This window comes from Acomys russatus, chromosome 9 (genome assembly GCF_903995435.1).
Source record: "Acomys russatus chromosome 9, mAcoRus1.1, whole genome shotgun sequence".
NCBI classification, from domain to species: Eukaryota; Metazoa; Chordata; class Mammalia; order Rodentia; family Muridae; genus Acomys; species Acomys russatus.
In genome coordinates, this window is record NC_067145.1 from 41,803,133 (window position 1) to 41,820,277 (window position 17,145).

General features: G+C 41.1%; 1 protein-coding gene across 1 annotated transcript in view; it reads right to left on the bottom strand.

The window, feature by feature from the left end:
- The window catches only part of Myo3a (myosin IIIA), a 160,311-nt gene that overhangs the window by 42,671 nt on the left and 100,495 nt on the right, over positions 1-17,145 (bottom strand). The window contains exons 18-20 of the mRNA XM_051150895.1: positions 13,496-13,640; positions 3,303-3,456; positions 1,381-1,469 (exon numbers count right to left, since the gene is read on the bottom strand). Coding sequence (XP_051006852.1) covers positions 1,381-1,469; positions 3,303-3,456; positions 13,496-13,640 — 388 coding nt within the window. The remainder of the gene's footprint in view (positions 1-1,380; positions 1,470-3,302; positions 3,457-13,495; positions 13,641-17,145) is intronic.

Consider the following 17,145-nt stretch of genomic DNA (forward strand, 5'->3'; position numbering starts at 1 on the left):
TCCTTCCTCTCTTCTTTAGGAGGATGAGAAGGATAGCAGAACCATCCCCTTTCTCTGAGGACTGGTCCAGCTCCTCTGACTTCAACATGATAGGTCTTACCTAACTTGGAGACTGCACGCTGTAGCGGCATGTTTTGGACAGTTAAAAAAAAAAAAAAAAAAAAAAAGATTTACTTATTTATTATTTATACAGTATTTCGCCCACATGTGTGCCTGCACTCCACAAGAGGGCACCAGATCTCATTATAGATGGTTGTGAGCCACCATGTGGTTGCTGGGAATTGAAACCAGGACCTTTGGAAGAACAGACAGTGCTCTTAACCTCTGAACCATTTCTCCATCCCCATTTCTGGCACTATTTATAATTAAAAGAAGCTTATTTATTTTATGTGTATGGGCGTTTTGACTGTAAGCATGTCTGTGCAGCATGTATATGCAGTGCCTGCCAAACTCAGAGGAAGGCACTAGATCCCCTGAAGATATGGACAGTTGCGAGCTACCATGTGGTTGCTGGGAACTGAACCAGGGACCTCTGGAAGAGCAACCAGAGCTCTTAACCACTGAGCCATCTCTCCAGCCCCTCAAGGTCATTGGGACATTCGCTGGCCCATGGAAGTGGCCAAATGGACAAAAATATAAGACCTCTCAATGAGTTTATTTTCCAATGATTTCTCATATTATACAAGCTTTCTTCATTTTAATCTTCCTGGTACCTCAACAATTACGGCACAGTTCTGAGAGGGATGGCCCATTATTCTCTATGGAAGAGAAGGCGTCACCTGGGTGTAAGGAGACATATCCGAGGTTTGACAAGTGTGCAGCTGTTTCTACCAATGTATGAACGCTTCTCTTAAATCCAAGAGCATCCATTAGTTAGCTCCACACACCTGGGGCAGCTCTCATAGCTGACTGTTTCTCTTCTTCTCTCATTTAGAGCAGGGAGAGGCATTGGCTGAAAGTGTGGGGCTAAGGAGAGGGGGGGAGGGAGGAAGAGGGAGAGAGCGAGAGAGAGAGGGAGAGTGGGAGGGAGAGGAGAGAAAAGGATAGAGACTGAGAAAGAAATTGAGAGAAATAGAGGGAGGGTGACGGGGGGGGGAAGGAGTGACTGCCCCTCCTTCTTGAACAAAAGGTAAGAGACAGATCTGGAAAAGGCCCAGAACTATTGTTTAAAAGAGTAAAATACATTTAACTACTGCATGCTAGTCAATTCTGTCAGAACAAATGATCAGGAAGACATAGGCTGACAGAAGAATTAGGATGAGATAGAAGCACAACATGGCCACCACATTACAACTATCCCCCAGTAGTGTGGAGTCAGTTCTTCCTATAGTCCACTGACAGAACGATGGAGAGAAAGTCACAGTTCCCACGAGTCCTTACTTTTCCTGCATAATGATGAATGCCAAAACTCAGCTCCACTCTTTTGGGTCTCCAGAAGTATGGAGATTTCAGGTTATCTTCAAACTTTTCTGTAGAAGAAAATTGAACTCCAATATTATGCGGACAGGAGATCCTCAAGTAAAATTGATGGTCAGAAGTAAGTTTTCTCCCACACAATGCACAATGAACAGAGACATCTTAATATAGTGACTTCATGCAGATTTGGAATATTAATGACCACCCAAAATTCACAATTAAACATTTACCACTGCATCCTGGTTTAGAGCAGGTCTCAGTGGCTGAGATCTGCTTCCTAGAGCTCCTGTAAAAGGTTCTATAGGTAGTTTATTGTATATATATGTAATAATATAAATGTATATGTAAAAAATAGAAAACATTTAATTAATAAAAAATAAAATGTCAGATGTAACTATTTAAAAAAAAGCTTCTAGGGTGCCTGCCTGTAATCCCAGCTCTGGGTGCATACGTGGAGACAGGTGCAACCAAAGGCTTGCTGGTCAGCCAATGTAGCTGAAACAGTGAGCATCAGGTTCTGTGAGAGACCCTGCCTCAAAAAGATCAGATAGACAGTGGTAGGACAGGACATCTGTGGCTGACTCTGGCCTCAGCGTGTGCAATGCACAGGTAAGCAACAGCACCTCTCCCCCCACAAGTAAGTAAAAATATTGTTTTTTTTCATATAGCAGATTTTTCTCATTTTGCTTGCTATTTCTTGTCACATTCTAGAGCTGCCTATTTTGTTGTTTAGAGCATTCTATTCTGCCCACCAATTTCTAACTTGAGGTTCGATAATTTTCATGGTGGTTTATAATCCAAGATTTGATATTTGAATTTATACCATAAAGGAAGAAGACATCCAACCTCTAATCTTTTTTTAATCCATTAATAAGAATTTTACCCTATGATAAACACTTCCTGGTCTAGAAACTCTTCTTGAAAACCAGATATTGCAGGCTTTGTGACAGCTGTTTTCTCCCAAATAATTTAAAACAATTAAAAATTATTGCAACTTTCCTGGTGCCTTCATGAAGCCACAGAGTCATGCCAGGCTGAGACCCCTAGTAGGAGGGGGGTCATGAAGACTGAAGAGGACATCCTCTAACTAGATGTGACTCTTAGTGGAAGGAGGGGAACACCAACACACCCACAAAAACTTCGACCCAAAACTTACCCTGCCTACAAGATGTGCAGGGACCAAAATAAAGGAGAGATTGAAGAAATGTCCAACCAATGCCTGGCCAAACCTGAGACCTACCCCATGGGACACAGCCAACCCCTGACACTATTAGCAACATTCTCACACTCTGCTATGCTTGCAGACAGGAGCCTTGAATACCTTTTCTCTGAGTGGCTCCAGTAGCTGACGGGTACAGACGCAGAGACCACAGCCACAACATTGGGTGGAGCTCAGGGAGTCTTGTAGAAGAGTGTGTGTGTGGATTAGAAAGTCTCAGAGGGGACAGGAGCTCCACAAGAAGACCAACAGAGCCAACTAACCAAGACCCAGGAGGGGACCTGTGGAGACTGAATCTCCAACCGAGGATCATGCATGGATTGGACCTAGGCCCCCTACACAGACGTAGCTAATGGGCAGCTTGGTTTTCATGCATGTCCCCTAGTAATGGGCGTGGGGGTGTGGCTCTGACATGGACTCTGTTGCCTGCTCTTCGATCACTTTCCCCTGGTAGGGCTACCTTTCCAGGCCACAGGGGAAGAGGATGCGCTGAGTCTTGATGTGACTTGATGTGCTGGGGTGGATGGGTAGGCAGTGCTCCCTTTCTCTGAGGAGTAGGGGAGACGAGGGTGGGGGAAAGAGGGAGGGAGGGTGGGATCTGGAGGAGAGGATGGAGGGGGCTATGCCTGGGATGTAAAGTGAATAATTAAAAATAAAAGGAACTCACCTATGAGAGTCTGGTCGGTGGCCTTGGGAAACCTGCTTTCCTCATCAAGCAGGGACAGTAAGCCCATTGGCTTCTGCAGAAACATGTCTAAGAGGGGCCGGTTGTCCTCATATTCAATAACCCTAGCATCCACATCCTCATTTAGGTATTCATTCTGTAATACGTTATGATTCAGACAGAAAAAAAATCACTTGAAACTGTCAATAACGTGTAGGTGGATAGCAATTACCCAGATTCCTATTTTACATATATTATAATAAATTGCTATCTGCGGCATTGCCTTGAACAGGGTGAATCATTTTGTTTCTCCCTTTGCAGAACTTCTAGTCTATTAGAATCAGCACCGATTACAATCGGGAGACTAGGAAGAAGATGGCCAGTCTCTCAGAATTACAGAGGACTATGTTGATAATGGAAAGCAGCGTGGCCGTGTCCCAGGGTTCACAGACCATGACTGGAGCCGACCTTAGGCTTCTGCTTTCCCCGTTGTCTCTCCCAGGAACACTCACAGAACGCTCCGTTGTGATATCAGATACTGACGTTGCTAGTGGGGATGGATAACAGTAAGCAATGGGAACAGACAATAGGTTCAGAATCAAAGACACCTAGGTCCACATCTGGGCTCAGCTGCATAATCCTTTGGAATTTCCTGACTCTCTAAGCATTTCCCTTCTCATCCACTAAACCAACTCATAAGATAAAACTATATGACATACTGATCATTTGTTTGTGAGTGTATAATAAGATGTGCAAAATAAGAAGCATGGCGTGGTGGGTGGAACAGTCTCAGTCCAACATCTATGTTTTTTTAAAAATATATAATCTACGTCCCAAAGAGGCAGAATCCCCTCAAAGGCAGTTTACCCAGCATTAAAAATGAAAAAAAAAAAAGTTTCTTGAAGTTTTGTAGCATTTATTTTTGAAGATGACCTTGGGAGAAGTCTATAAACTTAGAATTACTTTACTGTTAGAAACATAATGCTGACAGCATATAATGGTTTAAATCGCAGCTGCAGAGTTCAAAAGAATTTCATACGTTTTATATAGAAAGTGCATGAGGTTAAGTTCTTAACTGATGCAATTGTCATTTCTATTGTTGGTGTCAAAACGCACTGCATGCTTTTGCAGCAGGTCACACAGTGCAGATAAGAGCAATCTGGAACACAGTGGTTTCCTTCCATGGACGTTTGCTATTATGGACTCCAGATAAACCATAGAGAAAAAAATATACTATTTTTTAAATCAGGGCTTATAAAGCACTTATAGTAAAATAACACACATTGTACTTTATATGAGAGACTATAGCAAAATGAACAACTAACTGTTTTTAAGCACATGTGAGAACATAAAGCTCATCATCCCTTGTCAGCTCTTGATTCTGTCCAGCACATCAAAAACACATTTAAAGAAGATGGTGAAAAGAGTTGTGAGCTGCACTCAGCTCAAGTGGTGAGAATATGCACCTCTGCTCTGCTTTCACAGTCTAAATTCCCTTTAGAAAACAGGGTGGTGCTCCCTAAGGCTCAAGGACCATCGTGGATGAGGGGCAGGGAAGACTGTAAGGGCCAGAGGTCAGGGAAGATGGGAGGGGGACAATGTCGTCTGGACATGACAGGACTACTGCCCTCAAGAACTCAGAGCAGTTGTGTTTGTCTGCACAAGACTTGCCCAAGATCAAGCCAGGTAACATTTTGTCATGGAGGAGCTCACAAGACCCAAGCCTTAACTGAAGAGGTACGGACAGTTGATTACTTCTGAGAGAGGGCAAATCAGTTTTCTTTGAGGGTGTGGCTCCTGGCAGATCAACTAAGCTCCACAGTCTCATATGTACAAGTGTACGGGCAGCCCAAACTGAAGGTCATTGTGTTCTCTCTCTCTCTCTCTCTCTCTCTCTCTCTCTCTCTCTCTCTCTCTCTCTCTCTCACTAACACACATAAGACAAAGTTGGGAGGAGGCATTAAGGGAAGCATGAAGGGTGGGAAATAAGAACAAAACACAAAGTATGACATTCTCAAAGAAATAATAAAAATGTTTTTTTTTAAAGAAAGATGGAGGTGGAAAGTCAATTAACTACATGTTAAGAGGGAAAGGAAACCAGGAGGCTCTGAAGGTTCTTCAAATTGTGTTTTTCATTGCACTTTGAGTGTGGGTGGGCAAGAGAGCCCATATAAGGTGCAACCCAAAGGTCAAGGCCCAAAGGAGCTTAAACACTCAATGCTTTAACCATCATCTTCTCTCCAGGGCAGGTCCAGGGTAATCCCACTGTGCCCCCAGATTCACACAGTAGCACGGGAGGATAGTTCCATATACTGATAGAGGCACAGACTTCTGCATGGCTTCTAAGTGCAAACTGGAGCACACCTTCTTCTGCACAGCTTAGGAACATGAGAAGGGTCTCCTGTTTGCAATTTGGTCTCCCCTCTTCTGAGAGACCATCCTTCAACCACCCAGACTAACTTAGCAAATTCCTTTCCCCAACTGGTCACATTTTATGCACCCTACCATACTTTAAATTATTTTTGTAGGGTTTATAGTGTTTGTGCTTATTATTTTCCATGTTTCTCATGTAATAAAAATTCCATGAAAACAGAAGCTTCCCAGTATTTACTTCTGTATCTAGAAAGAATCTGACATGTTAAACATCACGTGTATGTGCAGTCCACACTAGCTCCATTCTTATGTCCAGGCCCTAGCATCCGATGTGATTGTATTAGAGAAAGGACTTGAAGGAAGCACTTTGCAAATGAAGTCCTTATGGGTGGAGTCTACTAGACATCTTGATTCTCATGCACAGAAGAGACCCCTGTGAGGACAGATGGACATGATGGGCATAGTGACTCTGTAGAGATGCCTAGGGAGGAACCAACCCCATCAACACTTTCATCTCAGTGCTTCAGCCTCTAGAACAATGAGAGAATTAAGTTCTATTGGTTCAACAAACTTTCTTAAGGTCTGTAGTATTTTATGATAGCAGCCTCAGCAAATTAGTACAATGAGTGTTCTGGATTCTTTCTGCCTATAAGAATTGTTAAAAAAAAAAAAAAAAAAAAAAAAAAAAAAAACCAGTTTCCCCCAAGTGACAGCTCATGCTGTAAGAGAAATACTCATACATTGCTGGTAGGAGTTCAAACTCACACAGCCACTATGGAAATTGGTGTGGTGGCTCCTCACATGATGGGAATCGATCTGCCTCAATATCCAGCGATAACAACTCTTGAGCACATACCCAAAGGATGCTTCACCCTACCACAGAGACAGCTGTTCAACCATATTCATTGCTGCTCTTTTCATAATACCCAGAAGTTGGAAACAACCTAGATGCTCCTCAACAGAAGAATAGATAAAGAAAATGTGGTACATTTTCACAATGGAATATTACTCAGCGATTAAAAACCGACATCGTGAAAATTGCAGGTAAATGGATGGAAGCAGAAAAAAATCATATTTAATGAGGTTATCCCCAACCCAGAAAGATGAATATGTATTCATGTTTATGTGGATATTAACTGTTAAGTCAATGAATGATAACCAAGCTACAATCCACAGAACCACAGATTATAGATACAGGAAAAGAGGACTAGAGAAAACATATAGATATTATTAGGAATGGGAAATAGAATAGATATTTATGGATGTATGTGTGGTTGGAGTGGGAGGATCGAGAGGGGAGAGAGTGTAGTGGGAGGGAATATGGGGAGAGACAGCTAAAAATAAGGGCCATTGGAGGGGTAGTTTGGAAATCTAATACAGGAGAAACCTGTGTGTGTGTGTGTGTATGTGTGTGTGTGCGTGTTTATGAAGGTGATTTAAATAAATCACAAAATAATGGGAGAGACACAACCGGTCATCTCTCCTCACCAAATGAAGCTTCCAGTACAGAGTTGTTGGCCAAAGAGGCCCCATGTAAATCTCCAAACAATCGAGGCTCACTCTTATGTTGATGCTGATGCCAAGTCAGAGAGTCTGTTGCACATCATGGACTTCAGATGACACTGGTCATTAGCTTATCCTTGACAAAAAAATCTAATAAGAAAGCATTCTGGACAACTGCTAGCAAAATAATCATGTTTTTATTTGACCTTCATTTTGTTGAAGTTTGGAACGAGGCACTGTGGAATGGTGTCCCCTAGCAAGTTTAGTCAGTCAGAAAAAAAAGTGTATTGCAACATTTCAAGTTAGTTACTTTCTGTGTGAGGTTCCTAATCTTGAAAACCCTTTTAAAATTCAGAATGTTTCAAATCACACACTAGAAATGATATGGCTTATTCAATAGCTGGAGCCGGCAAAGAATGGATATCCACTTACAGAAGAATGAAGTTAGATCAATTTCTCTCATCCTGTGCAAAAATCGATTCAAAGTGGTTCAAAAGCTTTTAATTTAAAGCTTGGAATGTTGAAAATATTAGAGAGAATCATAGGGAAAGTACTTAAAAGTGTAGGATTTGATGAAATTGCCTGAAAAAGGACTCCAATAGCTCAGGAAATAATCCCAAGAGTTGATGAATGAGATGGCATGAAATGGTGAGGCTTCTCCACAGTGAGTCCTCAGGAGAATGACTAGATGGCTAACAGGAGATTTGCCAGCATTAGTTCAGACAAGATGTTAATATCCAGATTATAGAAAACAGGTAAACTTCAAAAGCTCCAACGGCGAATCAGCAAATGGGCTAACAAACCAGAATCCTTTTAAAATAAGAGATACAAATGGCCAATCAATATTTTTTAAAAGTTTTTTAAAAATAGCATCCATAGCCATTAAAATGCAAATTAAAAGATACTTTGAAATTCCATTTGATTCTGGTGAAAACAGCTACGGTCTGGAGAAAGAAAGACAACCAGTGCTGGTGAGGATCTGGGGGAAGAGGAGCCCATAGTCAGTCTTGATGGGAGTGAAAACTGCTCAGCCAAACTTGGAAATCAGTATGCAAGTTTCTCAGAAAAGGACAAGTTGAGCCATTGTATGACCTAGTTATGCCACTCTGTATCGGACTACAGAGGTGCTTGTACAACCTTGTCTACTTTTGTGCTATTCCCAAGAGTAAGGGAAGGAAACCGGCCTAGATACCCATCAATGGATGATGGACAGAACTGTGGTACATACACAATTTTATGTAGCCATAAAGAAAAATAAAGCCACAAAATTTGAAGGAAATTGGATGGATCTGGAAATGTCAAGCAAAATAAGCCTGACTCAGAGACAAATAGTGTTTTCTCTTGTACATGAGTTCTAATGTTTAATATTTATACAAACATATGGCTAACTAGAAAGGGAATCTTAAGAGGGAAAAGTGGTTTTTAAAATTTTTTTTTATTAATTTATCCTTGTTACACCTCAATGGTTATCCCATCCCTTGTATCCTCCCATTCTTTCCTCCCTCCCATTTTCCCCTTATTCCCCTCCCCTATGACTGTTCCTGAGGGGGATTTGCTCCCCCTGTATATGCTCATAGGGTTAAAGAAGGCAGGAGAGCAGACTAAATATACTTGACATGCAAGTGGGCAGGAGACTACTTGGAGTGTAAGGTACTAAGGGGAGGGACAGGGAATGAGGAAGAGAAGTGAGGGCTGGGCATTAATAAAAACAATGTTTGCATGAAAAAGCCATAATAAAACCCATTTCTTTGTATGTTAATTAAAAACAAACAAAATGACAGCAATTACATGGATCTATGCTAACTGTACACTTCATAGTAATTATCTTTAGGAAATGGCTCAGTGGTTAAAAGCACTGTCTGCTTTTCCAAAGGACCTGGGCATAATCCCCAGCACCCACATGGCAGCTCATAACTGTCTGTAACTCCAGTTCCAAGGGATCTGACACCCACATACCAATGCACATAAAAAAAAAAAAACTAAAATAAAAATATTTTTTTAAAACATTAGAAACAAAACCAGATCAAGTGACCAAAATAAGTACTAAAAATCCCCATATCACATTGAGTGTTGGCTCAGCTTCATCCAGGAAGGAAAAACAGACGATGTAAGTGATAGGGATCCTGAGACGAAGAACTGTGCCCCGCCCCTTGCTCCTGCACATCCTGGTCCCGGGAGGGGGAGGGAACAACAGACCCCCATCAGAAGCTGCCCACGGGGCTTCAGAGAATGATTTGGATATAAGCTTCTATATTCACTTGATAAGAAGTTGAAGGTCTATTTGGATGTGCTATCAAATAATTACTAAACCTTGCTGGAGTTTAGTGATAAACAAAGATTTGTTTATCAAAGGCTTCTAAATGGATTTGACTGTCTTAATAACTGAATAGAGTGCCCAGCAGGCACGGTGGTGCATGCCTTTAATGGCAGTGCTCAGGTGGTAGAGACAGTTTGAGACTGTCCTGGTCTACAAAGGTCCAGGACAGCCAAGGTCACACAGAAAAACCCTATCTCCAACAAAACAAACCCTAAATAAGACCAACCAAACAAGAAAGCATGTTAAATACTTTTTGTTAATTGGAACACACACACACACAAAAAGAGAGAAATCATCACCAGTATACACACAGTTTTAACAGGGAAGAAATTAGGACATTACCAAAAAAAAAAAAAAAAAAAAAAAAAAAAAAAAAAAAAAAAAAGAAAAATCACTCTTCTGTAAAACAACCTGGGGTCATTTATAAAAGGCTTGTTTTTAATCACCTACACAGTTTTTTTCTTTTACTTGATACTATTAAAAAGTTTGAAATGTAGGCATTGCATTGAGTGCATTTTCATTCTTCGTAAGTGCCACAATTATCTGCGGAAGCCTATGTTAGAAATGTGCAACACTCCAGGCTGTGACCAGCTGGAGACAAAGTTATCTAGATCTCTTTCCACAGGAGCAGCCATAGCAGTAAATTTTCATTTATTGCTTTAATATGTGTTTTAGTTTCCTGCTTATGAAACATCTTGACTTTCAGCTCTCACCCACAGAGTCTGTGTAGAAGCAAATATGAACACATCACCTTAAAAGCCAACTTTAGACCAGTCAGATATGTTACTTTAATGCATGGAGAAAGCTTATTGAAAATATTAAGAGTTAAATACAGATACAGAGTAGGTTTTCAGGATTCTAAAACAATGCCTTGCTAGCACCACACATCTTTACTGAGTGGCCTGTGGTTCTTAGAAACAGTGGCGTTTTTTTCCAATTCAAACTATAGTTGATGTGTTTTCCCTCAGTTTGAAATGTAAGTGAGTAGGGAGGCTTCGTTCACTGGGTGCCATGTTCTATACCACAGTGAGCACACAACATTATGTAAGTAGATGAGAGGACAAACCCCACTACAGCATGAAGAACCTTTGGTGATGGACTCACATTTCTAACATGGCAAATGTGACTACACACAACTCAAACTTGCTGACACACCTTGATTCCTGTTGGGTTCCCTCTCACAGGAAAGAAAATCAGAACACATAAACATCACACACACACACACACACACACACACACACACACACACACACACACACCAAAACCAATTCCTTGGCTACCTATTTCCTATGGAACTTCAGACTGATGGCTCTTATAGGACAGTGCATTTTCACCGGAAATCAGATAACATCTTTGCTGCCCTAGGCTCTATGAACCAAGAACCTTTTGGAAAATATGAAGATCAACAGCTTGTCTATTACACAAATTACAGGGAAGGCAAGCACGAGTGTTACATCTGTACAACTAATAAAATTGAGAAGACCATGCACTTTCAGCTCATTAGAAAGATTTCAGCAATACATTTTTTTTTTTATTTTTATTTTTGAGACTAGGTTTCTCTGTGTAGCTTTGGCTGTCTCAGATTTGATTTGTAGACCAGGCTACCCTTGAACTCACAGAGATCCGCCTGCCTCTGCCTCCCAAGGGCTGGGATTACAGGTGCACCACCACACCTGGCTTCCGTCTAGCCAGTTAGCTCAGGTGTTTAGAGCTTGGTGCTAATAACACCAAGGTCATCAATACATTTTTAAAAGATTCACTCAGGGACATTCCTCTGAAGGCTACAACAAGCCAGTAGTCCCCTTTCTTGTTTTCTGTCAGCCACAAGGTATGATGCTCCTCTGCTGAACTCCAGCTGCCCTGAAGTGCTGCTCAAACACACAGGACAGCGAGCAGGGATGGAGCCCTCAACAGTCTTAAATGAAATGCATTTTCCCTTTTAAGTTGCTCTCGTAGACATTTCGGTGAAAGAGATGAAAGCGTAACCAGTACACTGTAGTCTGTTTATTCTGTTTTATAGCAAAAGGATGCTTTGCTCCTAAAACAGGGTAGTAGGGATAAACCCAGGGGACGATGCTCAAAATACCCGGGTAACTAACTTTCCTCTAGTATCCATGGAACACTGCAACAAAATTAAAACTGAGCTAACTAAAAAAAGGCTTTCAGAGTAAACCATTGTTTAGAGTTCAGTCATAGAGCAATCTGGGGTTTTTTTGTTTTGTTTTGTTTTGTTTTGTTTAAGTAAGACAAGTGCTTTACTTGTGATGATACTGTCTAAGGAATTTGGGGTGGTGGTGGTGGTAAATTTGGAGGCATTTCTTTTAAACCTCTCAAAGATATTAAAAAATGGCTATAGGACCATTTTCTTTAGCAAGCCCCCCAAACAAAAGAAAAACATTAGGATCATGGGTGAAATGAAAGTTTACCAAAGTGCTCTATAAACATCAACATTCTATAAGATGTAAATATCAGTAACTGCTGATACATCTGCCTATGTGTCTCAGGTGAGCTGCAATAAATGCACAGACTAGCTCTATAAGAGAACAATGAGAGTGGTGTGACAGTACAGGCATTAACGTATCAGATGGGTGACGCATGAGGACATATCACTCTCTTACAGTAAAGTCCATAGACAAACACATTCACTTATTTCAATCTCTGTTTTGAATGGGTTCTGCATTGAGGTATTAGAGAAAAATGACATTAGCTTAATTAATATATTAACATCTTGTTATATGTCAGCCTGTGAAAGCACTAAAATAATCATGAGATGATCTTGATCTTGGACATAGGAATTTAAGACCTGGTGTAAAAGGCCATACCAATAGTAAGGCTTGGGCTATTTCAGTGTAGTAGGTGAGGGGACATGATGCCGTATGTTAAATATACTGAGGTGGGGAAGAAGTCAGTGCAATGAAAGGCATGCTAACATGCTTTCTTGGAGGTCTGTGTTTGTCTTAGAGGTTTGGAGGTTGGCTGCGAGTCCCGTAGAGTGAATGTCTTGGCCATAGACACAAGCAGAATAAAGAAGGGCTTTAAAGTTTCTATTTACTCCTAACTTTAAGGTGATTTAATGACGCATATAGGCATTGGGAGGATACCCATGGAGACAGGTGGAGGAGCAGCCAGAAGAGGGTTAGGAAGAGCAAGACACTGAATATATACTAGAACCTGGTATGGGGGAGGGGAGGGAGAATTGAACAAATGATAATAGAGTCTCTTAAATTTATGTCCTTTTCTTGGACTAAGAAATGCCGAGATTGACACATTTCCTTGTGACCACAGTTTTCAAACTGCAGTTTTGAAATGAAGTCTGAACCTTCGAAATAAATAAAACTAATGCACCTCCAATTTACATAATTTAAATTAAAACATCAGTTCTAATCAGTAAACAGCAAACAAAGTAACATAATTGAAAGGTAATAAATGGCGTGTGGATTGATATTAAGTATGACTCTTTTAGATTTAATAAAAATAATTTAAATAGCCTTAATATGACAGTGTGCCAAATGCAATTCAAGTCTCCACTTTCTCCAAAGAAAAACATTGTTGGAGCTGAGCCGTAAATTACACATTGTACCTGACAAAATGACTGCTTCATGGCATTTGCATCCAACCCATTATCGTGAATTGTGTTGCCTGGATACTAGAATTCGAAAGCTTAATGCACTGTAGATGAATATTGAAATTTCAAACAGAATTTCAGCAATGCATTCTTTAAAAAAATACTGGTAGACACAAAGGAAATGCCTTTGTTTGCAGAGGCTCAAAGTGGTTAAGTTTTAAAGTGCAGTGTACTGGTTTTGAGTGCAGGACACAGAACATCACATGTCTAGTCACACTAAACTCACACTGCATTTCTGTTTCCATTTTTACTACAGACATAGAGAAAAGTAAAGGTTTTCCTTGTCTTTGAATATTAAGGCATGAAATGTATGGCCTATGTACTATGTATTCTATGTAACTGTGTACTAACACACACATGCATCCTTAGAGGACATACCTGCTCCCACGCAAACACGTGCTGGTTGAAATAGTACTGGATCTGCTCATTTGCAATGTTGATGCACAGCTGCTCAAAGGAATTTTTTTTGAAATTTTCAAAGCCGAATATATCAAGAATGCCGATGCTTAGCTCCTCATTCCCACTGGAAGAATGAAGAAATGTTCGTGAGTTATCGCTCATTTCCTTAGCAGGCGATGTAGAACAGAGGGGCTTGGGATTCTCATTGGTAACTGAGTTAATTAAACAAGTCTCTCTCCAAAGGAAACAAAGATGATGGAGCTAAAACTAGCTTTAACGAGCGCACAGAGCAGTACTTTCCTTACTCTAGAACTCACTCCCATCCTCCTGTATACCTAAACAGAAGTCAGGAACTTCCCACCACAGGCTGGACGTACAAAGTCACAGATCTGTTTGAGTCAAGCATCAGAGAACAACCTGGCTGGCACTCAGAGCATTGCAGACATACAGACGACCAAAACTGTACCAGAGAGGCAAACAGTCTCTTAAAATTTATAACGTCTTTCTACAAGTGCCTTAATTATTCTCAGAGAACTGCTATTTATTTTTTATTTATTTGCTTATTCATATTTTAACACAGGTCACATGATGATGTAGAGAAAAATACAAATATGTAGGGATTCATCTCCCCCCCTCCAGTGGTAGTTTCTTTTTTTCTCCTTTAGTTAAATTTTTTTTATTGAAAAATAAAATCATTCATATTACATCTCAATTGCTATCCCATCCCATGCATCCTCCCATTCCTCCCTCCCTCCCGCTTTCACCCCATTCCCCTTCCCTAGGACTGTGACTGATGGGAACCTCCTCCCCTTGAATATGATGCTAGGTATCAAGTTTCTTCTTGGTAGTCTGCTATCCTTCCTCTGAGTGCCATTGGGCCTCCCCATCAGTGGGACATGGCCAAATATGGGGCACCAGAGTTCGTGTGAAAGTCAGTCACCAGTCTCCACTTAACTGTGGAGAATGTCCTGTCCCTTGGCTAGGTCTTGGTAGGGGTTTGATGATGACTGCACATATTGTCCTTGCTTGGTACCATAGATTGAGCAGAACCCCTGAGCCCAGATCTGTCCATCATAGTGTTCTTCTTGTAGATTTCTAGTACCCTCTGGATCCATCTATTTCCCTATCTCCTATATTTCTCTCACCTTAGGATGTCCTCACCTCTATCCCACTTTCTTCGTAAGTGAAGACTTTCATGAGACATGCCCCTTGACCTAGTATATAAGTGAGTATATACTATTTGAGTCTCTGTGCTTCTGCGTTAGCTCACTCATTATGATCACTTCTAGTTCAATCCATTTGTCCACAAGTTTCGGAAATTCCTTGGTTTTTTGTTTTGTTTTGTTTTGTTTTTTGTTTTTTTGGTTTTTTTTACTACATTCATCTTATAGATAAAAAGTTTAAGCCAGCTGTGGTGGCGCACACCTGCATTCTCAGCACTTAGGAGGCTGAGGCAGGAGACTTGATAGTTCAAGTCTGGGATGCATAGTGAGAGCCTGCCTCAAAACAAACATAGAAAGGAAAAATAAAAACTAACACAAGGGGGAAATCAAACAAACAAGCTTCAAATTACAATTAAATATTAATTTACCCATGAAATTATCTCAAAAGCACATTTCTTTCCATGATCCCATGTTGCTATTGCTAATTCTGTTCCCTGAAAATTAGGTAACTGATGGAAAATTCTCCCCCACTCTCCCTCCCTTATCTCCCTTCTCAACCTCCCCCAGTCCTCAGAAAGGAGTAGCCCTCCTCCCCTATCATCTGACCCCAGCCTATCAAGTCTCACCTGGACTGACTACATCCTATTCCTCTATGGCCTGGTATGGCCACCCTGCGAGGGAGAAGTGATCAATCAGTGGGTACCAGAGTCCATGTCAGAGGTAGCTCCTACTCCTCATATTTTGGGACCCACAAGGAGACTGTCCTGCCTATTGACTACATCTGAGCGGGGGTCTAGGTCCTTACCATGCATGGTCCTGGGTTGGTACATCAGTCTCTGAAGCAATGAACCTAGATCTGTTGGCTTCATTGTCCCCTCCAGGCCCTTCTATCCCCCAACTCTTCCATAAGACTCCCTGTGCTCCACCCTGCAGTTTGGCTGTGAGTCTCAGCGTCTGCTTCGATCCTCTGCTGGGTGGAGTCTTTCAGAGGACCGCTATGGTAGGATCCCTTCCTGTTCCTTATCTTCAACCTCTTCCTCTATTCTATTTGTCTTTCTCAATGGGAATTAGGCATCCTCCCTAGGGTCCTCCTTTTCATGTAGCTTCTTTAGGTCTGTGCATTGTAGTGTGCTTATCCTGTGTCATATGGCTAATATCCATTTATAAGTGAGTTTACACAATGCACGTCTTTCTGGGTCTGAGTTACTTTACTCAGGATGATCTTTTCTAGTTTCATCCATTTGTCTGCAAATTTCAAGATTTCTTTTTCTTTTTCTTTTTTTTAATAGCTGAGTAGTATTCCGTTGTGTAAATGTACCGGAGTCTCTTTATCCATTCTTCAGTTGAGGGACATCTAGGTTGCTTCTACATTCCGGTTATTACAAATAAAGCTTATTTATCACCCAGCACAAAACTAAAGTCCAGGTGGATTAAAGACATTAACATAAAACCAGACACACTAAATCTGTTAGAAGAAAAAGTGTGGGAGAGCTCAAACTTCTGAACAGACAACTTCCTGAACAGACACAAATAGCCCAGGCTCTAAGATCAACAATTAATACATGGGACCTCATGAAACTGAGAAGCTTCTGTAAGGCAAAGGACACTGTCAACAGAATGACAGCCTACAGACTAGGATAAGATCTTCACCAATCTTACACCTGACAAAGGGCTAATGTCCAAAGCATATAATGAACTCAAAAAATTAAACACCAACAAAGCAAATATCCAACTAAAAATGGGGCTCAGAGCTAAGCAGAGAATTCTCAACAGAGGGATATTGAATGACTGAGAAGCACTTAAAGAAATGCTCAATGTCCTTAGTCATCAGGGAGATGCAAAGCAAAACAACTCTAAGATTTCATCTTACACCCACCAGAACGGCGAAGATAAAAAACTCAAGTGACAGCAAATGTTGGCGAGGATGTGGAGAAAGGGGAACACTCCTCCACTGCTGGTGGGAGTGCAAACTTGTACAACCACTTTGGAAATCAATTTGGCCCTTTATCATAAAACTGGGAAAAGTGCTACCTCAAGACCCAGCTATACCACCCCTTGGGCATATAGCCTAAAGATGCTCCACCCTACCACAAGGACAGTCATTCAACTGACTAAAAGTTTTGCTTCTCTCAGTAAACGATAACTGAAGTATTTTTTATGTGTACTTTAAAAAGAAATTACAAAAGCTTCCCTTTGTGTCCACCCTTTAGTTAGTGTAGCTCATGGTCAGTGTTGTGTGCTGAAGATGTGGGACTGGCACCTGGAATCTGTAGGTGCTCCCACATTTGGGGAAAGTGACTGACTCTGGGCTTAGAGTGAAGGTGTAAGATTTCCAAAACTTCAGTCCCACTGAGTGTGATGTCACACACTATAATTCCGACATGTGGGAGGCTGAGGGAAGAGAATGTTCAATTCTGTGTCAGCCTGGAGTGCACAACCAGACAACCTACAAGAACAACAACAGCA